This window comes from Salmo trutta, chromosome 5, assembly GCF_901001165.1.
Source record: "Salmo trutta chromosome 5, fSalTru1.1, whole genome shotgun sequence".
In the NCBI taxonomy this organism is placed as follows: Eukaryota; Metazoa; Chordata; class Actinopteri; order Salmoniformes; family Salmonidae; genus Salmo; species Salmo trutta.
The window spans coordinates 52252275-52277417 of record NC_042961.1 but is presented as its reverse complement, the minus strand read 5'-3'; the positions used below and the strand labels follow the sequence as shown (position 1 = coordinate 52277417).

Genomic DNA, 25143 nt, shown 5'->3' with positions numbered 1-25143 from the left:
AACATAACAATGGTCATTATGGCCAAACAGTTCTATTTGTGTTTCATCAGACCAGAGGACATTTCTCCAAAAAGTACGATCTTTGTCCCCGTGTGCAGTGGCAAACCGTAGTCTGGCTTTTTTATGGCGGTTTTGGAGCAGTGGCTTTTTCCTTGCTGAGCGGCCTTTCAGGTTATGTCGATATAGGACTCGTTTTACTGTGGATATCGATACTTTTGTACGTTTCCTCCAGCATCTTCACAAGGTCCTTTGCTGTTGTTCTGGGATTGATTTGCACTTTTCGCACCAAAGTACGTTCACCTCTAGGAGACAGAACGTGTCTCCTTCCTGAGCGGTATGACGGCTGCCTGGTCCCATGGTGTTTATACTTGCATACTATTGTTTGTACAGATGAACGTGGTACCTTCAGGCATTTGGAAATTGCTCCCAAGGATGAACCAGACTTGTGGAGGTCTACGATTTCGTTTCTGAGGTCTTGGCTGATTTCTTTTGATTTTCCATTGATGTCAAGCATAGAGACACTGAGTTTGAAGGTAGGCCTTGAAATACATCAACATCTCCAATTGACTCAAATTATGTCAATTAGCCTATCAGACTAATTAAAACGAGTTTTAATGACTCCAACCGAAGTGTATGTAAACTTCCGACTTCAACTATATGTATGCATACAGTTTTAATTGTAATTTAATAAATCAACTATAGTTTTATAATACCATAGCTTCATTTATTTAGTACAGATACCAAACAAAATAGCTTGGGCTCGTACACACCTATGTAATGTGTCTAATTATGTGTCATATCCACATATATAGAACAACTATGTAACTCTTGCACAGATCTCGAACTCTAGCATGGGCTCACAATGTAATGTACTGTAGGACCTGACGCTACAGGCCAGCCTCCTCCACTTGTATGGCATTAAAAACAAACAATAGAAAAGTTGGCTACAGCAGCACACAGTACAGGATGAGGCTACAGTAGCAGTTAACCCATGTGGAGACCAACAGCACGAGGGTGTATCTCTGACCTGAGATCTATGTCAGCAGCCTGGATGGTGTTAAACAGCAGCTCAGCCACGCCTGCACCCTCTACGTTGATGAGGTGGGGCTGGAAGAGGGCCTCTGGGGCTCCGAACCGCTCCCCTCCCACCATCACCTGTCGACCGTCAGGCAGCTATAGCAGAGAGAGAGTTAATAAATACTGTGGTTCTCGGTAGCTCAGTTGGTAGAGCATGGTGCTTGCAACGTCAGGATATTGGGTTCAATTCCCGGGACCGCTAATACATTGAAAATGTGCATGACTGTACGTCGCTTTGGATAAAGTGTCTGCTAAATGGTCTATTATTATATTACTTACAAATTCCCACCTTTATTCTCTGATGGATTTCATTTTATGTCATGATTGATATACAGTGCAGAAGCTATAGGCTAGAGACTCATATAGGTTAGCCTGGGAGTTTTGCAACATTGCTACATTGCTATAAACACAGAAACAGATTGCCACCCAGTCTAAGAGACCATTCATAAATAATAATGAACATTCTCTCTGATTGACATGAGAGGAGAGGCGTTTTCTACAGTACCATGTATGACTCCACCAGCACGGTGGTCTCTGTAGCCAGTTTCTGCTCCTGCTCGATGTTGTATCCCACGTAGCACAGCTTCTCCTTCAGCATGCGGACCGTCTCAAAGTCCGCCGAGTGGTTAAAGGCATAGCCACGCAGCAACAGCAACTGAGAGGGATCATAGGTGATGTACATGAACATAAATACAGAAACAGTTTCTCTAGGGCCATAAATAACTCAAAACGAATTCAACTGTCAATTTTTAAGAAGTTTGCATTGATTATGATTGACACAAGGGATATAAAGGCATAGTTTTGTCCATAAGGTGACGGGGTGGTAATATATGTAGAAACACACCTTGATGAGGTAGCGCGTGATGTCACGTCCTGCGATGTCCAGCCTGCGTGTGAGGTGGGGTAGAGAGTAGCCCTCGTACACAGGACATATATGGGTCACCCCGTCCCCCGAATCCACAACCACGCCTGTCAACAAACCTAGAGACAGGACAAGGCAAGACACACAGGGTCACATAACAGACAGTATGAAAGTGACTGTGGGTTTGAATCAGTGCCCTACAAGAATGTGTTAGCCCGCTGAGCTAAAGTCTAGGCATTTATACTACAGTATATCATTATATATTACAAGGAGAGCCATGTCTGTGAGTCGAGTCTCCCCTTACCCTGGGCATAGAGTGTGAGCACGGCCTGGATGGCCACGTAGATGCCATGGAACTGGTAGGTCTCAAACATGACCTCAGCGATCTTCTCGCGGTTCTTAGTGGGGTTCATGGGCGGTTCTGTCAGAAGCACCTTGAATCAAATGAAACTTCATTGATCCCTAACATTACAACATATACAGAAGGCAGGTAGAATGTCAAAAGTGTTTTCTAAACGAACCATTTTCATAATAGTCTACTAAAACTTTGGAAGTTTAACAGACTAAATGGATTTCATACCCATGTCGCTCCTTCAAAAATGTGATTTTATCTCAATCTCAATCAAAGGTTATTAAAGGAAAAAGGACAAATAAAAGAATCGTGACCTTGCAGTCTGGGGGGCTGATGTCCAGGCGCTCGGGGCCGAAGGTGTGGTCCCACAGATGAAGCATGTCTTCCCAGGAGCGCACCATGCCGTTGTCCATGGGGTAGGACACCTCCAGCATGGAGCGACACTCACTGGCCTCGTCACCCACCATCAGGTCCTATAGGTTAGGGGTTAGAGGTTGGAGGTCAGGCCCAGGGTTGGGGGTCAAAAAGGGAGTTGTTTTGGATGCATTTGATCATACAGAAATATGCATACAGAGTACAGACATGGCAATTTGAAGACATTAGGTTAGCTCTCAAACATGATTGTCAGAGAGGGGATTGACAGTCTTTGGAGACGGCTAATATTCAACTGATGCTTTCACAATCATACACAGCACAGCAAAGAGCAGAGGACACTTCTGCGGCTCTGTCAGTGTTTGTGTTTAGGCTAGAGATCAACCGTCATTGCTCCATTGATCTCACCTTAATCTCGATGTTTCCGACTTTGGTGTTTGACCGGATGATGGGCCGACCCACCAAGGCAGGGAAGATATGCTCTGGGAAGTTGGAGCCAGCGAAGCCACACTTGACAAACTGCACGGGAACCAATACGAAAGAAACATGATGGTATTGCATACTTTCAACAGTCTTTCCATAGTATTTCAATGCACTTTCTGTAGTCCTTAAATACACGTTCAATACACTTTGTGTAGTCCTTAAGTACACGTTCAATACACTTTGTGTAGTCCTTAAATACACGTTCAATACACTTTGTGTAGTCCTTAAATACACGTTCAATACACTTTGTGTAGTCCTTAAATACACATTCAATGCACTTTGTGTAGTCCTTAAATACACGTTCAATACACTTTGTGTAGTCCTTAAATACACGTTCAATACACTTTGTGTAGTCCTTAAATACACGTTCAATACACTTTGTGTAGTCCTTAAATACACGTTCAATACACTTTGTGTAGTCCTTAGATACACGTTCAATACACTTTGTGTAGTCCTTAAATACACGTTCAATACACTTTGTGTAGTCCTTAGATACACGTTCAATACACTTTCAATACGAGGGGTGAGGGACAGTTCAGGCTCTTGAGAAAGTAATTGTTTTTGTGCATTGAGTGGAAACCAACATTTAACCACAGAGAATGCCACTTCTCTTGTGCTGAACTTCTGCAAAATATTTTCAGTTCAATATTAACAGTGGATGTGTCAAACTGTATCAAGTCAGCAACAACACTGTAAAATGCATCTTGAAATAGTAAAGTATACATTTTTATTGGGACACTTCTGTCTATTTACCTGTGTGCTTACAACACCATTTATTGAAATGTCCTAACTTGTCTATGCAGCCAAGACACATTCCATAGCCTGAAGGTGTACAATACATTCCAAGCACCAGCCACAGGTGGAGGTAGAGTAAGCTAGCCTACAGTCATCAGTTAACATGTAGCTCATGAGTCTAGTGTGTTTTTGCGGGACAGAAAGTTTAAAGTGGCTTCCAATGGCCATTGATTTGGTGCGAGTGAACTCAAGAAGCATGGGGAATGGAGAATTGTTTCAATTATTTGCTTGTGTTCCTTCTTCCCGTCCAATAACAGCTCACTCCACGACGTCAACACCATGTATGGCAGTGTGTGTGGATAAGAGGAGTCTGCGACAAGTCCAGACCAGACGTGCACTCATATTAGACCCACACCCTTACCTAGCGCGCAAAGAGAGCAGCCTGCTTCATAGGCTTCTACGACACCATACCGGTTTAACGTGACAGACACTGTTATCTCCTTTACGAATAAAATGTTGCAGCTTTGTAGCAGGGTGCTTAGAAAACAACTTAATTTGTGCTGTTGTTATCAACACAAATACACGTGATTAAGATATAGTCTATTACTTATTGCAAATTGTTAAATCCCAATGCATATTACTACTCTCATAATTCATTCCCAAATCCTAAATAAACATTCAGTATTATCATTTTTTAACTCCATGGGGTAATGATACAAAAATTTTAAAAAAAGTAATTAAAATAAAGTTAAATCGACACTCACCCCTGTGCCATTGTCACAGACGACAACCTTTCTGCCCTCGCTGTCCATGGTCCACTGATGCTGCTGGAGAGGAGAGGATCTCAATCTGTTCCCTCCAGTCGGGGCTCTCAGGTGGGCTAATCCAATTAAGCAACACGTTTGGATTGCTTTCAAAACATGCGGGAAATATTAATGCAAAATGCATATAGGAGATACAGCAGCTGTATTCTTCTTCCTTCAGTAATTTGACATGTGGGCGGGGTTAAAATAACAGGGGGGGGGGCGATGCCGACTGGGCGTACAGGAAGACTGTGTCTACATGTCTACACTGTACAGTTATTCTGCTGGTGTCAAAACAGCTCTTATTAGTTCAATCGGTAGTGTCAAAATAACTCTTATTAGTTAAATTATACACTGTCTGATTCACACTTCACTTTCTTTCTTCAATAAAAAAAAGTCAGATAATGACGTAGTTTGTCGTAAGCCTTTAGAAACCAGCACATATTTAGTATTTAGTATTTTATTAGGATCCCAATTAGCAGCAGCAGCTACACTTCCTGGAGTCCACCCAGGGTTATAACAATACATCATAATAAAACAATACATCATACAAGACAGTGTGCATTATACAAACGTGTATTGCTCCAGTATTACACATTTACAATTTAAAATGTACAATATCACAATGTGTGTCTGATTGTAGAGTATCTGTGTGTGTGTGTGTCTGTCTGTCTGTCTGTCTGTCTGTCTGTCTGTCTGTGTGTGTCTTCACAGTCCATGCTGTTCCATGAGGTGTATTTTTTTTTATATCTGTTTTTAAGTCAAATTCTACTGGTTGCTTTAGTTACTTGATGTGGAAGAGAGTTCCATGTAGTCATGGCTCTATATAGTACTGTGCGTCTCCTCGTACGAGCTGTGTGCTAGTCGTTTGGACAGACAGCTCAGTGCTTACAACACGTCAATACCTCTCACAAAGACATGTAGTGATGCAGTCAACCTCTCCCCTACAGTACTTTGAGTCAGGGGAGATTGACACGCATGTTGTTGATATTAGCCCTCTGTGTACATTGAAGGGCCAGCTGGGCTGCTCTGTTCTGGGCCAACTGTAATTTGTCTATGTCCTTCTTTGCAGCACTTGATCAAATAACTGGGCTGTAGTCCAGGTGTGATAAAACTAGGACTCGATTGGTTGATTGTGATGTCAAGAAAGCAGAGTTGTGCTTGGTCAGGGACAGACCTCTCCCCGTCTTGGCAACCGTTGCATCAATATGTTTTCACCATGTCAGTCTACAATCTAGGGTTACACCAAGCAGTTTAGTCTCCTCAATTGCCACATTATTCATTATAAGATTTAGATGAGGTTTAGAGTTTAGCTAATTATTTATCAGAAAATACAATGCACATGAGCCCTCCTCCCAAACAAACAAACAATAAGGTTCCATCCTCTTTCACCCTATCCACTGTTCACGCCGTTTCACCTGGAAACGCTGGTGGACTCGTTGCTCACAGACTTCAACAGGTTTGGATAAAAAATACTTTCATTTATTCCAAATGCATACATCAGACACATTTTTTTTTAAATACTTATTTTTCTATGAATGAATCCCATGACGATGTATTGTATGGTGATATTTATATGGGTAGGCCTATATGGGGTGGCAGGTAGCCTAGTGGTTAGACCAGGGGTGGGAACTCCAGTCCTCCAGGGCCTGATTGGTGTCACACTTTTTCTCCATCCCTAGAGAACACAGCTGATGAATCAAATGTCATTCTAAAATGAAGATCATGATTAGGTGATTATTGGAGTCAGGTGTGTTAGCTGGGGCAAAACTGTGACACCAATCAGGCCCTCGAGGACTGGAATCTCCCACCCCTGGGTTAGAGCGTTGGGCCAGTAACCGAATGGTTGCAGGATCGAATCCCCGAGCTGACAAGGTAAAAATCTGTCGTTCTGCCCCTGAACAAGGCAGGTAACCCACTGTTCCCCGGTAGACCGTCATTGTAAATAAGAATTTGTTCTTAACCGATTTTCCTGGTTAAATTTAAAATATATATAGATGAAATTGTCATGTTAAACAGTCCTCCAACGTTTATAGGCACATCAATGAGTTAAGACCAAGTTGTGCTTCACTTTATCAATCTTGCTTTCATTTCATTTTTGTCCCACTTACTTTGTTTTTCTCTGACAGGCAATTAATGCAAGGACATCTCTAGTGAGAGCTGCACAGAGGATTCCACACTGAATGATGACTATTACAACAGTCTAAAAGGATATAACAGGTTTGAACTGGATAATGTTAGAATGAGGATGTTTTGGATACACATCAGCATTGTTATACAGTAGTTACATTATCACAAAACAGGAAAACATTTAAACCATCTATATGAAATGTACAGTGATGTGTAATGTCTTTTCCATGCATTACAAGATTGTCTAGAGACAATTTTTTTAGGCTGTGTTAGCTTTAGGGACAGTTATGGTCTGCAACGGTGCCTAATGTTAGCCAAACTAGAAGACTGGGGCTGTGATGCCAATATACTTTAAGGCAGTGACGTGTATGAAGAGAAATGCCGACCTGTCCAATCCAATCAAGCAGTTCTGTGTCCACCAACGGCTGATCATGTAGGAAACCAACAGCCTACAGAAGGCAGTGGTCAATGTAAGGGGCTAATTAAGAAATGGGATTAAAACTAGCGCTCAATGATAGACTACTCAAAAATAGACCCCCGATGAGTTCAACCATTCAGTATCAAAACATATAATATTATAATTCAAGCTCAGTAATTACTCTACGACTTTGTATGTTTACATTGTTTCTATAAATAACGTGCCTGAGAATAGTTATTGCTGTCCTAGAATATGTTATCGCTGCTGACTGACTGACTTTTTTCTACCCACATTCCAGTCCAAATCTATAGGACAGAGAATTGTAGTGGGTCTTTATAGCAGTAGGTAGTAGCACAGTCATACGGTACTTAGTAACGGTGTACCTTACAGTCATGTGCGATGGTGCATTTTAAGTGCATGTGTTTGTAGATGGTCTAATCCCCAACCTCCCACCCCTCCCCATTCGCCCACTAGCAACCACATCAAGTGTCCATATCAAGTCTCTCATAAAGAACTTCCTGTCCAAGTGTCCAATCTCAAGCTAAAGACATAGTAGTTCTACAGTGTCTATTGTCTCTATATATCTGTGGGGTCGGGCCTTCCTGGCTGAGAACTGATCACAGCCTCTCTCTTCAGGATTTAACCAATGAGAGCCTCTCTCCTGCTGTGGTCAGTGACCCGACCCTCAGGATTCGAACTCGCTGTCGCTGCTAACGGAGTTGTCTGGGGTGGAGGTGCCAGTGCCCCGCGGGTCGGTGCTCGTGCTGCAGTCGCTGGCCTCTGGGCTGCCCGGGTGACGCGGGGAGGCGGCCAGCATGCGGGGGTGGTGGGCGTGATGCTCCTGGGCAGAACCCTCGGGGGAGCTTCCGGAAGGCAGGTGGGTGGGGTCCTGCTGCAGTCTGAGAGAAGAGAGAAAAAAGAAAGAGGGGTATGTTTTAGTTTTTAGAGATACATGGTCGGTTTAAGTGGTACCTAACAGGTACTCTCTCTCAATGAAAGCATTCAGCCTGGTCTCATAGGCTAGATGTAACATAGTAATTATAAATCCGGGACACTAAAATTAACATGTTATGTTACAATTGGTATGGTTACATAAGATAAATAACTTTCTAAGGCAACATAAAAAAAGTATGGTGGTTGGTCGAGCGTATAACGCAAACGTCTAGCAACCCAAAACCTGCGTGTTTGAATATCATAACGGATAACTTTTGCATTTTAGCTAATTAGCAACTATTCAACTACTTACTACTTTTTAGCTACTCACCATGTAACTAACCCTTCCCCTAACCTTAACCTTAAACCTTTAACCTAACTCCTAACCCTTAACCACCTGGCTAACAGTAGCCACAACAAATTGGAATTCGTAACATATCACACGTTTGGCAAATTCGTAACATATCCTAAGAATTGTAATTCGTAACATATCCTAAGAATTGTAATTCGTAACATATCCTAAGAATTGTAATTCGTAACATATCCTAAGAATTTAATTCGTAACATATCATACAGAATGGATGATGGACATCCACAAATTAATACACAGCATACGAAACATAAGATATCATACTAATTGGAGTGTCCTGGATATCTGTTTACTATGCTACGTGTACCCCTGAGTCCAGTGTGCAGCATTGCTTATGTATTTGATGTAAAACAAAAATGAAGATGTCCACAGTCCTATATATTTTTTTTTAAATGACTTAAAAAAAAAAAATTCTTCATTTAATTTAATTTCTAAAATGTTCAATAAGAAGTCAAAAGGTTTCAGCTGAGTAGAGTTCCTGTCTGTCTTAACGTACATGTTCTTTGCCGATGCAGCCCTGTCTCTCTGGCGTCGGTTCTTGAACCAGTTGCCGACCTGTGTGGGCGTGAGTCCCGTGGCCTGGGCCAGGTGCCGTTTCCTGGACGGGTTTGGGTACGGGTCCTGGAGGTACCACTCTCTGAGCAGGCTGCGAGTTCTCTCCTGTGATACATAAAGGACAAAATAATGGTCAGTTCCCTGCTTCATGTAACCAACAGTGTTCGTAATAACTATATCTATCACAATGAGATATGACATACACTACCAGTCAAAAGTTTTAGAACACCTACTCATTCAAGGGTTTTTCTTTATTTTCACAATTTTCTACATTGTAGAACAATAGTGAAGACATCAAAACTATGAAATAACACATATGGAATCATGTAGTAACCAAAAAGTGTTTTATATTTGAGATTCTTCAAAGTAGCCACCCTTTGCCTTGATGACAGCAGTCTGGAGACCAAATTGGAGATTTTTGCTTCCAACCGCCGTGTCTTTGTGAGACGCGATGTGGGTGAACGGATGATCTCCACATGTGTATTCCCCGACGTAAAGCATGGAGGAGGAGGTGTTATGGTGTGGGGGTGCTTTGCTGGTGACACTGTCTGTGATTTATTTCGAATTCAAGGCACACTTAACCAGCATGGCTACCACAGCATTCTGCAGTGATGCGCCACCCCATCTGGTTTGGGCTTAGTGGGACTATAATTTGTTTTTCAACAGGACAATGACCCAACACACCTCCAGGCTGTGCAAGGGCTACTTTACCAAGAAGGAGAGTGATGGAGTGCTGCATCAGATGACCTGGCCTCCACAATCCCCCGACCTTAACCAAATTGAGGTGGTTATGTGGGAACTCCTTCAAGACTGTTGGAAAAGCATTCCAGGTGAAGCTGGTTGAGATAATGCCAAGAGTGTGCAAAGCTGTCATCAAGGAAAAGGGTCCCTATTTGAAGAATCTCAAATATTATATGTATTTTGATTTGTTTAACACTTTTATGGTTACTACATGATTCCATATGTATTATTTCATAGTTTTGATGTCTTCGCTATTATTCTACAATGTAGAAAATAGTCAAAATAAAGAAAAATCCTTGAATGAGTAGGTGTTCTAAAACTTTTGACCGGTAGTGTATACAGTATGTTGGTGTAGTGTCTTTACTAGGCTACTCCATTGATATCGGTTAGGGAAGATCTCCTAGACCTAAGACATTACAACCAAATAATCGTATAATTGGATGAAATAATTGGATTTAAGGGATAATAATTATAATCCACATTATCAACATAAATATGCTGCACTGTATATGGGCTCAGGATGAAAAGCTTAGTACTGATGTAACCTTGGGAGTGGGGATATCCCCTAAGCTCCCCTGACCTATATACTGTCTATAGCAACAGTGAGTGCTCAGCCTCTGCCCTTTCATCTAATGCTCAGGCACAGACTTTATCCCTTCAATCTTGTAGACAACAACCTGGGCCAGAGACTGAACCACGGGGCTTATATTGTTTAACGTCCATGGACCGTCTGTGGAAATGTGACCTGCTCAAAGCGTGTCTCTGTCCAGGGTTACGTCTAGGGCTACTCAGTCAGTCCTGGATCTTTACGCTGTATGTTCTGGAATGCCTATTCCCTGCCCTGAGGCAAGTGCTTTCATATGCATTTAATTGGGTTTAGTTGGTTGAAGTGCTGTCTGCTCCCCTATCATTACCCGGGATGTTCCCTATGGCCGCTGACCAAAAGTAGTGCACTATAGAAGGAATAGGGTGCCATTTTGGAACACAGCCTAGGTGATTGCTCACTGCTGTGAGGGATGGAAACCCCAGAGTAAAATACTGCCGCAGGTGGTCTCTGACACACACGGCTTAAGCAGACTGACTCTCTCCATGGCTGCGTCCCAAATGGAACCCTTTTGACCAGGGTCCATAGAGTTTGGGTAAAAAGCAGTGCACTCTATAGGAAATAGGGTGCCATCTGGGACACAGGCCATGAACTACAGCCCTAGCATACGGCAGCACAGCCCCTGTTTAACAGGCTCGCCTGCTGCTCTTTAACCCCAGGATTACTACCTGCAGGTTGAAGTAGCCTGACATCCAGACCTGTTTTGTGCTAAAATTCCACTCCCTTTACTCTGTGTCATATGAGGAGTGGATTGTTAGCACAAACAGACTGGTACCCAGGCTGAGGTTGAAGAGCAGAGGCATGACTTCCCGCCAATGTCCTTCACATGTTGAGATTTAGATGAAAATAAAGTTTGAGAATACTTTGAAATGAAATATAGATTATTTTCTTTCTATACAATGAGATTGTATAGACAGTGATTTATTGCTTCCCTACACTGTAAAAAGTCATTAGTTCTGCTAACTCAATTTTTCTGTGGAAACCCGTCGCCTAGAACCATTGAATTAAGCCAACTCAAAGTATTGCAGTGTTCAATACTTAATTAATAAAGTGACATCACCACCCATATGGTTATTTTTTAAAGTTGTAAATACTTTTGTTTTATGAACTTTTTGACTCTAAATTGCATTATGTATTCTGAACTATAACGATTGTAGTTACTTGAATGGAATATTTGTTGTACTGAACCTAAAACTGTGGGGTCCCTTCTACTTAAATTATTAACCTTCCTTACAAATTGTTTTCAAGTGCAATTAGTAAGTAGTTCTGATTAGTAATTTCCAGTGGTTGTGTCTTAATGTTTAATATTGTTTTATGTATTTGATGACTTAACCTGCAGGGATTGTCGATCACAGTGCTCATTCCTCTAGCAGTAAACGAAAAGAGCTGTAAGCATTACAGGATGCTGCATTAGCTTCTGTCATTAAGACTGGTGCACATTACCTTGTTGATGGTGGAAACGGCATTATTGAACGTCAATTTGTCTGACTGTTTTGATATCCGTTCATCATGATAAATTACACCTCAGAACAACAAACTGCTTAATACTATTTTAGAAAAAAATCGACTTTTTTTTCTTTAAACATGCATACAACATTGTGTAAAAGTCCACAATATTTTAATTACCCACAATCCTCTAAAAACAGAGCCATGTTCACTATTAAGTGTTCATAACTTGCAAAAACACATTAGTTCTATATCAGCACAACACAGATAAATGAAGTGTTTATTATTCAAAGATCAATGTCTGACTACTCCGTTGTTATTTTAAGTAAAGACGTAAAACATAATTAAACACATTCGTTTATATTTATAAATAGCCTACGTGATGTATAATCTTTCGTGAACAGACTACCTAAAGATAACAGCTGACCAAATTATGCTCCATTTTAGTTCTGGGTTAACCGAGATTAAGTGATTTACTATTTCTAACCTTGCAGGGTGGCATTGACCCTATAGTCTGCGTTAAGAGCGATCAGGGCTGGAGAAAAATAGATAACCCTGGTCCATGTCATTTAGACTGAATATGCCAACGTGCTATAATGGGACCTTCTGAATTCATTTCAAATGTTTCAGTGTAAGAATGTAAAAAAAAATGTTTTACAAATTAGCATGCAGTGAGTCAGCCCAGTGTACCCAAGTATTGAAATTCATGGTAACAGATATGAGTTCAATATAAGTAGCTACATATATAAATTATTCTCTAATATATAGCCAGGTGGTGCGTAAAATGGATCATGGAAAGGTGCGTCACTATAGTTATGGAAGGTAAAGTGCCTAACTACTATTGGTGCGAAAGAATATTACTTACAGCTTGGTGTCTCACCTTAAAGCAGTGCGTCTTCTGCTCGCCGTCCCAAATGGTGCGAGGCAGGGGGAACTTCTTGCGGATGCGGTACTTCTCCACGGGTCCCAGGGCACGGCCCCGGAGCCGCTCCGCCTCGCGGTAGTGCGCATCCAGCCACAGATCTTGGAGTTTGGCGTGAGACTCGCGCGTAAAGCGGTGGCTCTGGAGGATCTGGTAAAGCGCCTCGAAGTTTCCTCCGTGGAAGGCAACCAGCGCCCTGGCGCGCATCACTGACTCGTGGCGGTTGAGAGCCTCCCCCGCGGAGCCAGGGACAGCGGCAGGCAGGGACCATAAGAACCGCCCAAGGCGCTCGATGTCGCCGGTCTCCTCGAGGTTCTCGCACACCCGAGCCACTTGCTCCGGGGTGAACATAGGCAGAGGGAACATATTTCGGGGTTCTCAGACTTTGTCAACAAACAAAATAGTCTAAATTTGCTAAATGGACATGGCCAATGGTCATATCATTCCAGCTGCCTGGTGCGTGTTCAAATAAAGAGACCGTAGCCTGCGATGAAGTGTCCTTTTACGCACCACGGTCACCGTGCGCCTACAGAGTGATGTGAAAGTTCAGTAGTCAAATATAGGCCTAGTTTTGCAGTGGAAAAAGACACCAAACAAAATCTGATTGGTAGCGAGTTGCTTATGTAAGATGTTTCTCCTCGTTTCTCGGTATTGGCGAGCTATGCTATATGTGAGAAGATTCGTGGCGGGGTCATGCGCTTCCAGGAGTTCAGGCTGTTCTAGTAGGCTAAAGAATGAACGTCAAGTGTCAACCGGTATTTATAGCTAGATGCAATTAGCATCGTTGTAGTTGTTTTGAGACGGATTATGCGCCTCGGAGGTCATTAGCCACTTAGGGGGTGGTGTGTGTGGGGGGGGGGGGGGGGGGGGCAGCCTGATCAGATTGTTTGGCTTAGTCGAGGTATACATTGACTGTCAGGCTGATTGGTAAGCTAACAACAAGGATATTTAATTGGTCTGATCTGCATAACCTGCAGGCCGGGCGAAATCCATTTCAGGCCAGGGGACAGGGAGGGAGGAAGAGGGGAAGAGAAGAGAGCAGGAAAATTTGGATAAACAACATTTACCCATTAGGCCGGGTTTTCCTGGAAAGAGTTTAATCACCCAAATATAATGAAGTGATGAATAATCAATAACTTTTCGGTGACCAATAGCATACTTTATATTGGAATAGTAAATGTGTCATAACTTTTGTGCTTAAAATCTTTGAAAAAAATCAGGATAGGACGAATGTAGTGTAAATGTTGGGTGAATTCAGAAAGAGTGGGACATTATATAAACGGGGACATCTTAATCCTGACGCGTTTAATTCTTGGTCTGAAAAGAGAAAATAAAAACAATTCTTCCTAACCCTTGCAGAGAACACACCTGATCAAAATCAAATCACTTCATTGGTGTGACATCATAGAGGGGCAGAGCACGCGTTAAACAGGAAGCTCACCCCGTGAAGGACACAGTACACTTTTTGTTTTATTTTGATGTTAAGGTTATAAAACTGTAATAAATAATGCACTGTGCAAAATTGTGATGTAAATGTGCATACTATGAACTGGTGCATCAAAATATATATTAACAAGTTGCTAACATCATTTCAATTTTGTAATTCAGTCATTTGTGTTGTTGTACTATATCCTGTTCGTTTTTTCTTTCTGTTATTAGACTGTTATTTGAGTGAATTCAGAAAAATGTCCGTCTTCTGTAACCTGTTCAGACATCTATCCAACATATTAACCCAGAATGTCATACACTTATTAAATCCTCAGATGCTTCCTAATCACAAAAAAAAAATGGAATTGTCATTGGGGTACCATTGGGACCATAATAAGGGTGTCCCAGTTTATCGAATCTGCTGTCCCAGTCTACCACATGATTTTGGCTCAGAGTACACAAACGGGTGTGTCATGCCTCCTGTTGCCTGTGAACATTAGTTTTTTTGGGTGTGATTAGGAAACATCTTGAGGATTTCGGAAATGTATCAGGTGTTGGGCTAATATGTTGGATAGATGATGAAAGAGTTTACAGAAGACAGAAATGCAAAACGTGTCCCGCTTATTCCAAATTCACCCTACAGAAAGTTTGGCGACTGATTATTTTAGGTGTTGGGTAAATTGGGCATATTTCAGACATGCCCAACAGTGATACTAGCAAGAGCAGTGTGCTGGTTTCTCTTTTCTTTTAGATGGGCCTAAACCAAACGGAATTTATGCTACAGTTGTTTTCAGATGTTTTTTTATTATTACGTTTTGAATCGGCTTTAAAAAATTAAGGCAACAATAATATACTTAATATTATTAGTAGATGTAACTTTCTGTTTTTGAGTAACAATTGTTTTAGTAAATTGTTTGGATTCACACAAATAAAGTAAGTCCAGAGAATTAATAATTGCCATAAAAATGTGCTCGATTTAAAAAAAATTAAACCTTTATTTAACTAGGCAAGTCAGTTAAGAACACATTCTTATTTATAATGAAAGCCTACAGGGGAACAGTGGGTTAACTGCCTTGTTCAGGGGCAGAACGACAGATTTTTACCTTGTCAGCTCGGGGATTTCTTTCGGTTACTGGTCCAACGCTCTAACCACTAGGGTACCTACCTATATGATTAAATATGAGTTGATGTCACACCAATATTTAGTAAACCCAACATGAGTGTTCACGTGCTAGTCAGAAGTCAGATTTTTCAGATTTGCTAACTGGATGAACCTTTGACTAGCATGTGAACAAGTTATTTATCCACCAGCAGTAGCCTACCTGGAGGTAGAACTGCAAGCATTGCATGATGCTGAATTTGCCTTTGTCATTAAAAATGGGCATGGTGGGAACATCAATTTGTCAACGGTTTTGATATCCGTTCATCATAATCCATCATGGCACAACAAGCTGCTCAATACTAATATAGAAATATAGCCTACTTTTCTTTCTTCAGAAATACATACAACATTGTGTAAAAAAAAACATTTGGACCCACAATCTTTGAAAAAACGGGCAAATTGTTGCAATAATAATTAAATTGAGAGAAATATTATTATTATTATTAATATTTACAAAATGTATTAACATTTAGTAAATTAAATCACATACGTTTCTATCTTTTTGGTTATCCTCATAAAATATATATATTTTTTGGTCAAATGAAATGAACAAATCATTGAAATGACCTGATCTCATTTTTATTATGTAGGCCTATATGTTGGTTGTTGTAGGTTTTTTTCTCAATTTACCCAGTAATGATCTTTTACAGTGTTGGTGGATGGATGCACCCTGGCTCAGAAAATGTATGGGCTATAGATGACAGACAGCTATAATATACCCTCCGTTTTTAATAAGGTTTGGATCTGAGCGCCAGAGATCCGGCGCGTTAGGCTTGCATGAAAACCTGTATCACATGCGTGGCGACAGCGTCCATTTACCGCGTCGACTTCTCCGATGCGACTGCATCCTCTCAACGCGCCTGACAAACTAATCGCATGTTAATTCAAGTGGACACTGTTATACCGTAATCTCCCCATCCCGGTTGGTCCCCGGGTCAGATTTGGAAAAAAAACACCATGCTCTCGAGGCAGGATGATGAGGATCCACGACAGTTACACGAGGGCACGGTATTACATGATCCTGCCTCATGGGTTCAATACCTCTCTGACCTTATAGTATTAAATCAGTCTTTAGGGGACAATAAATCCGGTTTAGAATAAGCATCTGTCTATGAATGCGGTACAGCAAACACACATGAAAGGATATGATATGAGTATAGGCTATAGGGAATTGATATGCCCAATTAGCCCATCAGGTTATAGCCTATAGCTTTTCTATTTCATTCAACAGATGTTGGTCTTTATGCACATTGCAGTTTAATTTATTACTGTTTTGTTTAGGGAGTCATGTCGATAGGTTTGTGTACGATGATGGCTAGCATAGCCACAGGATGTAAAATATCTGACAAAACATATCCCCCCAAACTACTATAACAGCTAGCCTATATGTTGGTGGAGGGGGGCTGGGATCAGGAAGATCCACATTAAAAATATATCTTGCTATTCTTGAATTGGAATTCCAATAATTCTCCTTAATTGATTGAATTGAAATGGAATTGACCCCAACCTTGCCCAGTACATCCCTAGTCTAGAGTGCCACGTGCTTGCCAATCCACCACCTCCAAACCAAGCTTATGGGCTTTGTATGCATATATGTTTTAAAATAGAGGTTGTAGTCAAATTAAAGAGGTCATGGTTTAGAATAAGGTAAATGGACTTAGTCTTGTCTAATAATCTGTCTACACAACACAAATATGGGTTTACTTATCAGACAATGCTGGCTTAGCTGGGGACATTCAGGGTGATGATTGATTATAGAATTAAGTCAACAGACAAGTAATTCAGACTTTATGCAAAATGTAAGTGTAATAGCTGAGTTAGGAAGTAAATATGTTATTGTATTAGGAGGTTTTTGGTTTTCTTATTTTGTTTTATTGCTTACTCTTTTGTACACCTCTGAAAATAACTAGTCCAATTGAATCAATCAATCATGATTTATAAAGCCCTTTTAACATCAGCAAATGTCACAAAGTGCTTATACAGAAACCCAGCCTAAAACCTCAAACAGCAAGCAATGCAGATGTAGAAGCACGGTGGCTAGGAAAAACTCCCTAGAAAGGCTGGAACCTAGGAAGAAAGCTAGAGAGGAATCAGGCTCTGAGGGTTGGCCAGTGCTCTTCCAGAGGCGATTATAAGAGTACAAGGCCATTAAGGCAAGATTGGGTATTTGACCAGCAGCGTCAAATAATAATCCCAGTGATTGTAGAGGGTGCACCAGGTCAGCACCTCAGGAGTAAATGTCAGTTGGGTTTTCATAGCCGAGCATTCAGGAGGTTGAGACAGCAGGTGCGGTAGAGAGAGGGAGAGAGAGGAAAATAGCAGGTCTGGGACAAGGTAAAAAATATGGAATAAATCATTACATAAAAGCAGTGATATTTAAAAAAAAAAAAAAAAAAAAAAAAAAAAAGTAACTTCATATTCATTATCTCCAGCACCACCCCAACATCAACATATGTGAAAACTGTGCGTTTCTATGTTTTGTAGTAAAAAAGATAGCGGAAGATACACTACATTATCAAAAGTATGTGGACACCTGCTTGACGAACATCTCATTCCGAAATTATGGGCGTTAATATGGAGTTGGTCCCCCCTTTGCTGCTATAACAGCCTCCACTCTTCTGGGAAGGATTTCCACTAGATGTTGGAACATTGCTGCGGGGACTTGCTTCCATTCAGCCCAAAAGCATCAGTGAGGTCGATCACTGATGTTGGGAGATTAGGCCTGGCTCGCAGTCGACGTTCCAATTCATCCCAAAGGTGTTCGATGTGGTTGAGGTCAGGGCTCTGAGCAGGCCAGCCAAGTTCTTCCACTTCAATCTCGAGTCAACAAACCATTTCAGTATGGAACTTGCTTTGTGCACAGGGACATTGTCATGCTGAAACAGGAAAGGGCCTTCCCCAAACTGTTGCCACAAAGTTGGATGCACACAATCTTCTAGAATGTCATTGTATGCTGTAGCTGGAACTAAGGGGCCTAGCCCGAACCATGAAAAACAGCCCCAGACCATTATTCCTCCGCCACCAAACTTTATGCGAGCCTACTAGACGAGCTAAATGCCTTTTATGCTCGCTTCAAGGCAAGCAACACTGAAGCATGCACGAGAGCACCAGCTGTTCTGGACGACTGTGTGATAACGCTCTCGGTAACCAATGTGAGCAAGACCTTTAAACAGGTCAACATTCACAAAGCCGAGGGGCCAGACGGATTACCAGGACGTGTACTCAAAGCATGCACGGACCAACTGGTGTGTGTTTTCACTGACATTTTCAACCTCTCCCTGACCGAGTCTGTAATACCTACATGTTTCAAGCAGACGACCATAGTCCCTGTGCCCAAGGCAGTGAAGGTAACCTGCCTGAATGATTACCGCCTCGTAGTATTCACGTCGGTAGCCATGAAGTGCTTTGAAAGGCTGGTCATGGCTCACATCAACAGCATCCTCCCAGACACCCTAGACCCACTCAAATTTGCATATCGCCCCAACAGATCCACAGATGACGCAATCTCAATCGCACTCTACACTGCCCTTTCCCACCTGGACAAAAGGAACACCTATGTGAGAATGCTGTTCATTGACCACAGCTCAGCATTCAACACCATAGTGCCCACAAAGCTCATCACTAAGCCAAGGACCCTGGGACTAAACACCTCCCTCTGCAACTGGATCCTGGACATCCTGACAGACCGCCCCCAGATGGTAAGGGTAGGCAACAACACGTCTGCCACGCTGATCCTCAACACTGGGGCCCCTCAGGGGTGTGTACTTAGTCCCCTCCTGTACTCACTGGCAGCTTCATTAAATAGTACCCACAAAACACCAGTCTCAAAGTCAACAGTGAAGAGGCGACTCCGGGATGCTGGCCTTCTAGGCAGAGTTGCAAAGAAAAAGCCATATCTCAGACTGGCCAATAAAAATAAAAGATTAAGATGGGCAAAAGAACACAGACACTGGACAGAGGAACTCTGCCTAGAAGGCCAGCATCCCAGAGTTGCCTCTTCAATGTTGACGTTGAGACAGGTGATCTGCAGGTACTATTTAATAAAGCTGCCAGTTGAGGACTTCGGAGGCGTCTGTTTCTCAAACTAGACACTCTAATGTACTTGTGCTCTTGCTCAGTTGTGCATTGGGGCCTCCCACTCCTCTTTCTATTCTGGTTAGAGCCAGTTTGCGCTATTCTGTGAGGGGAGTAGTACATAGCATTGTATGAGATCTTCAGTTTCTTGGCAATTTCTCGCATGGAATAGCCTTCATTTCTCAGAACAAGAATAGACTGATGAGTTTCAGAAGAAAGTTCTTTGTTTCTGGACATTTTGAGCCTGTAATCGAACCCACAAATGCTGATGCTCCAGATACTCAACTAGTCTAAAGGCCAGTTGTATTGCTTCTTTAATCAGAACAACAGTTTTCAGCTGTGCTAACATAATTGCAAAAGGGTTTTCTAATGATCAATTAGCCTTTTAAAAATATAAACTTGGATTAGCTAACACATGCCATTGGAACACAGGTTGCTGATAATAGTCCTCTGTACGCCTATGTAGATATTCCATAAAAATCTGCCGTTTCCAGCTACAATAGTCATTTACAACATTAACAATGGCTACACTGTATTTCTGATCAATTTGACGTTATTTTAATGGACAAAAAACTTGCTTTTCTTTCAAAAACAAGGACATTTCTAAGTGACCCCAAACTTTTGAATGGTAGTGTATATAATAGGCGGTGTCAGAGGAAAGCCCATAAAGTTGTGAGACTCCAGAGACCCAAGACACAGACTGTTTTCTCTGCTACCACACAGCAAGCGGTAGCGGAGCGCCAAGTCTAAATCCAAAAGGCTCCTTAACAGCTTCTACCCCCAAACCATAGACTGCTGAACAATTCATAAAAAATCCACCGGATTACTTACATTACTTTTTTACTCTAGTTTATTTGGTAAATATTTTCTTAACTCTCCTTGAACTGCACTGTTGGTTAAGGGCTTGTAAGTAAGCATTTCACGTTAAGGTCTACACTGTATGTAGAGGAACATTGTTATTTTAAATGTTTATACAGTATGTCCATATAAAAATATACAGTTTAACTTTAATATCAACCAAAATATTTAGGTTTAAAAAAAGTACAACATTATAACTGCAATGTTTAAAAAAATAGTATTTTTCAAATGAAGTCAGCAGAAACAGCAAGTAGCCTAACTCAAGAGAAGAGTACAGATTCCCAGAGGGCAGCGGATGATAGCCTGGCTATATGTTATATCCTAAAACTAGATTAGATTATCAGGGCAGTGGGGTGGCAGTGTGTGTGTGTGTGTCAGGGGGATTGTACTGTGTGTGTTCAAGTGGCACACAGCTGGTATTTAGAGGAACAGAGAGAGGGAGAAAGATGAACCGGGGGAAGATCACACCATTAATCTGACCCTGTTAGGTCTCAGACACTTCCCTCCACCACCACACACACCCCTCTATCCCCCTCCCTGAACCCCAACCAACCCCCAATCTACTAACACTGAGAGCAGACTGAGGGAGCTGAAATCTGATAAACCACTCCCAAGCCGTTAGAATGGGATGAATCATAAAATTAAGATGGGATGAGGGGATGATGGTGTGTGTGTGTGTGTGTGTGTATGTGTGCGCGTGCGTCAGTATCAGGGTGTTTAAACTGTATTGATTTATTGAATACTATACATTCTTAGAGGCATTGTTTTGATATGATATGATGATCGAGCCCGCCAATGTTAACCTAATAAAATTGTTCATATTCTTAAGCTTAATTATCAGTATTGCACTCTTTGACCTATATAGTGTATTTATTGATATGTAGGCTGTGTGCCTTTACACTTTTTTGATGTAGTTCTGTCCTTGAGCTGTTCTTGTCTATTAATGTTCTGTGTTATGTCATGTGTCATGTTTTCTGTGGACCCCAGGAAGAGTAGCTGGTGCTTTTGCGACAGCTAATCCTAATAAAATACCAAAATACCAAATACCAAGCAAAGTTTCCAAGCTGAATCAAACATATTGGGGGTGAAGAGTGGTCATCAACCTTGAAGCAACATTTCTATCTATTTATCCATTTGTTAGCAGAATTAATTGAAGTGTCAGGAAACCGGTGGTAAACACTTAGGGCTGGATTCAATCTGTATCGCCGAAGTTCAGCAGTATGGCGCGCTTGAGCCGACATATGCAACGTTTACTGTGCATGCAGTCTCCGCGAATGCGGGAACATTGCCTTTACATTTCAATCACGCTGTAACTCTGATATTCAGCGCTAGGGATTGAATCGAGCCCTTGGTCTTAGTAAGAGCATGTACTGCGGCTTCACCAACTCTCCAATGTGTTTTGCTCAGATTGTAAACTTGCAATATTGACTATTTATTTTACCTTTATATAACTAGGCAAGTCAGTTAAGAACAAATTCTTATTTTCAATGACGGCCTAGGAACAGTGGGTTAACGGCCTTGTTCAGGGGCAGAATGACAGATTTGTACCTTGTCAGCTCAGGGATTCGAACTTGCAACCTTTCGGTTACTAGTCCAACGCTCTAACCACTAGGCTACGCTGCCGCCCCTATAAAGGCAAGAAAATTAACAACGGGATGGTTTAGCTACAAAAAAATGGTCTCATAAGTTATGTGACTAAACAACTCCGATCTCAAAGCAGAATGTGCTACAGCACCACAACTTCTACAGTCTGTATCATAGAGATACATCGTAATACTTTTGTGTTCTAATTCATTCTATGACCATATGCACATTTCTGGGCCCCCTTCCCGTACCCCCCTCCCCCTTTCTGGACAAGACAAGGTCTGCGTTCCAAATGGTACCCTATTCCCTATAAATAATGCACTACTTTTGACCAGAGCCTTATGGTCCCTGGGAAAGTGTAGTGCACCACATAGGGAAGAGAGAGCCATTTGTGATGCAGTCCAAGGCATTATGATGGTGGAACCCCACTTGGCATAATTAATTAGGCTTAAGCAAGAAGCCCTGCTTAAAAAGTAGCTGTTGGTTTTGCCATCAGGAAAGGCAGGGGGTGTTAGGCCCTGTGGGCGGGGTATTATCCATCCAACCATGCTGTATAAATCCACAACACAACACAATTAACAAGCAACTGGGAGGAGAACTAATTACCATTATTTACTCATCACTGTCCCCAACCCCCATTCCTTCCCCAAAGAAAAGGGGGTCAACACACACACACAGCGAAACACACACACACACACACACACACACACACACACACACACACACACTCGCATAAGCGTAACACACCAACACAAACACACTAATTCCCTCCCTGCAAGTGAAGTAGGGGCTAATTACAAATGCATTTGCAACTCAATACCAGTATACTCTCAGACAGGTGTAGCGTCCCCCCTGCTCCCCTGTTCCTTCCCCACCTAGCAGGGCCTCCCTCGCAGCACCAAACAAACAGTATATTCACTTCCCCTTACGCTGTTGAGAGGTGCTATAGAGGTGAAGGAGCAAAAGACAAGGGGGAATCCTCATCTCATCTTAACAGTCAGAGGGACAACGCAGAGCTCTTATTTCAACCAGCATCTGCCACGTGGTAACAACAAACCTGTTTTTGTTGTTGGCGTTGTAATAAATATCAGGTGACTTTGTTGTTGTCGTTGAGAGGTACAGTGTATGGCGGGTTTATCATTTTTTAAATAAATGCATCATTTTCTCCCTGTGATATGATGATATCCACAGGAATAGGTTTTCAAACACAACTAAAAAGCATAAAGGCTATCTGTCTATGTAACTTTTCATGCTAATGAAAATGAAGAAAAAAAAAGGTCTACCACATTGCACAATATTTACCACAATGACAAGTTACCTAACTAACACACATCTCATTTCCAGGACAGATTCTACAGAAAATCCCTTGTAACTTGAATCAATGGTCAAATTAGTCTAGATGTCACCGGGGGGGTCATAAAGCCGAACAGAGATTATATAGCATAATGAGATGTTCTTTTCCGCTTCAGTTAACGGCCCATCCTCCTAATACAGTCCCAGAAAGTACTCCACCACCCATAGAAGTTGGAGCACGAGTTCTGGCCACCCATCACTTGGATGGCGATGCCCGCTCTCTAGTAATGCTATTTCTATGGATCCACCCTAACGAAGGTATCACCATTGCTGTGTGTGTGAAGATTAGTTTACACAAGGGGATCTCCTCTCGGTGGCTAACCGACCAACTGACGACACATTCTAATTTAGGCTCTCTGCAGGAGAAAATAGATCCAGGGAGGGATGGGTGGGTGGACGGATCAGTCTCAGGGTTTGTTTGTTTATTTTCTGGGCTGGCCATTGGCCCTTGTGCTCTGAAACTGTCCTTAGTGACTGGCACCAAAGGCTACAACGACTACAGATTTACATTTTTGTAATTTAGCAAGACGCTGTTATCCAGAGCAACTTTCAGTAGAGTGCATACATTTCATACTTTGTTTTGTACTATAGGAGATGATCCTGGTGGCTATTAGTGGTCATGGTGATGTCTGTCTTGGCATTTTTAGAAAGTTAAAGGTCATTTACTGCATTTCTATACAATTTAAAAACTCGAAAATGCTATTTGGAGAACAGCAAAAAGAAGCACAAATGACCCCAGCCATTATCACATTGGTTGCTGTAGCTTCAATCTCCTCAGTTGATCTACAGACACACAGCTTATGAGCTATACTATTAGCCGCTACACATGAACTCACATTTATGCAGCACCGGGATTAATAACTATAATGTAAAACGCACAGAGGGATCTGTTAGCAGAAAAATGATTTCATTGAGAAAAGGTAAACAAACACATTTGCTTTACATAACTTTTTTTGTTGCTACATTTTTACATTTCCTGTAATTCTACACATTTTGGCATGATTATGCCATATGATATCTAAGTGAGAGTGACTAACAAAATCAATGGGTGGCCCCCTGGAGGTCAGGGCCCCTGGGCATGTGTCCTGCGAGCATATGCCCGGTAGGTAATATGGCCATGATTACTACAGGTTTAGATAGCTGGCTAAAGTAACTAGACTGATTTACCTATTTAAAAATGTTATACTGACATGGGCTAATTGAGTGACATATAACAAAAGGAAAACCGCTGAGGCACAACCAAGCTTAGAAATGTCACCTTGTGTATTCTACTATTCTAACGCTCAACAGGAAGTTGAGACCCCGACTGAGTCGATATGTATATCTTTTTTTTTATTCAAACAAATGACCCAGGTCCGGACCTCAGTGTCCTTATATGCAACTACAGCCGCCATGACATCCTAACCCAGAGACTGGAAGAGAATATCAACGAAAATGAAAGAGAGTCTTACAATTCTTTGAAATCTTAGAAGCCCTCTTTGTCAAAACAATTATTCACTGTTCACTTCCTGTATTCCGCCTGCAACTCAATAGGCAGTTCTGTGGATTTGGATTGGAGTCTCAATTCTATTGGTATTGAGTTATATTTGATGGTTATCGCTCCTTTACCAGCTGTAGTCAAATTGAATATCCTGCTCATAAACATTGTGCTTAGAATGTTTACTTGTCTTTCAAGTCTCCATACCTGTGAACTCACTGATAACGTTTCACTCACCAGTTTGGCCATCATGTCTTTATTGTCTTAGGTGACTGACTCACTAAGGGAAATGATTACATTCTCACGCTATGCAGCCTCGCTGCGATTCCATGAAATAACAGGTGTTATTGGAGTTGTTTAGAAACGCTAAATGGCTTCAAGGTAGGACTTATTCTCACCTAATA

General features: G+C 41.7%; 2 protein-coding genes across 3 annotated transcripts in view; both read right to left on the bottom strand.

Annotated features, from left to right (window-relative positions):
• LOC115194463 (actin-related protein 2) overlaps positions 1–4880 on the bottom strand; it is a 6420-nt gene extending 1540 nt beyond the window's left edge. Inside the window, exons 1-7 of the mRNA XM_029754179.1 lie at positions 4646–4880; positions 3072–3182; positions 2606–2764; positions 2244–2373; positions 1922–2058; positions 1583–1732; positions 1028–1173 (exon numbers count right to left, since the gene is read on the bottom strand). Of these exons, the coding sequence (XP_029610039.1) occupies positions 1028–1173; positions 1583–1732; positions 1922–2058; positions 2244–2373; positions 2606–2764; positions 3072–3182; positions 4646–4693 (881 nt within the window). The 5' untranslated portion in view covers positions 4694–4880. The remainder of the gene's footprint in view (positions 1–1027; positions 1174–1582; positions 1733–1921; positions 2059–2243; positions 2374–2605; positions 2765–3071; positions 3183–4645) is intronic.
• Positions 4881–6753: 1873 nt separating this feature from the next.
• On the bottom strand, positions 6754–13511 carry LOC115194462 (homeobox protein SIX6). Of its 2 annotated transcripts, none has more exons than XM_029754177.1 (3): positions 12747–13511; positions 9032–9195; positions 6754–8131 (listed from the first exon to the last, which is right to left on the bottom strand). In XM_029754177.1, exons 1-3 carry the CDS (start codon positions 13167–13169, stop codon positions 7918–7920), a joined length of 801 nt encoding a protein of 266 aa, XP_029610037.1. In that variant the 5' UTR covers positions 13170–13511; the 3' UTR covers positions 6754–7917. The 2 variants fall into 2 exon arrangements, with proteins under 2 accessions (XP_029610037.1, XP_029610038.1); XM_029754178.1 differs by having other exon boundaries at positions 12762–13511.
• Between the last annotated feature and the right edge of the window lie 11632 nt (positions 13512–25143).

Excerpts from the sequence above, each read along its gene's own strand:
- LOC115194462 (XM_029754177.1), bottom strand. The coding sequence starts at position 13,169 with ATGTTCCCTCTGCCTATGTTCACCCCGGAGCAAGTGGCTCGGGTGTGC. Across the intron at positions 9,196-12,746 it reads TTAAGGTGAGACACCAAGCT|GAGAGAACTCGCAGCCTGCT; the intron begins GTAAGTAATATT and ends TATGTATCACAG. Across the intron at positions 8,132-9,031 it reads GCTGCATCGGCAAAGAACAT|ACTGCAGCAGGACCCCACCC; the intron begins GTACGTTAAGAC and ends CTCTTCTCTCAG.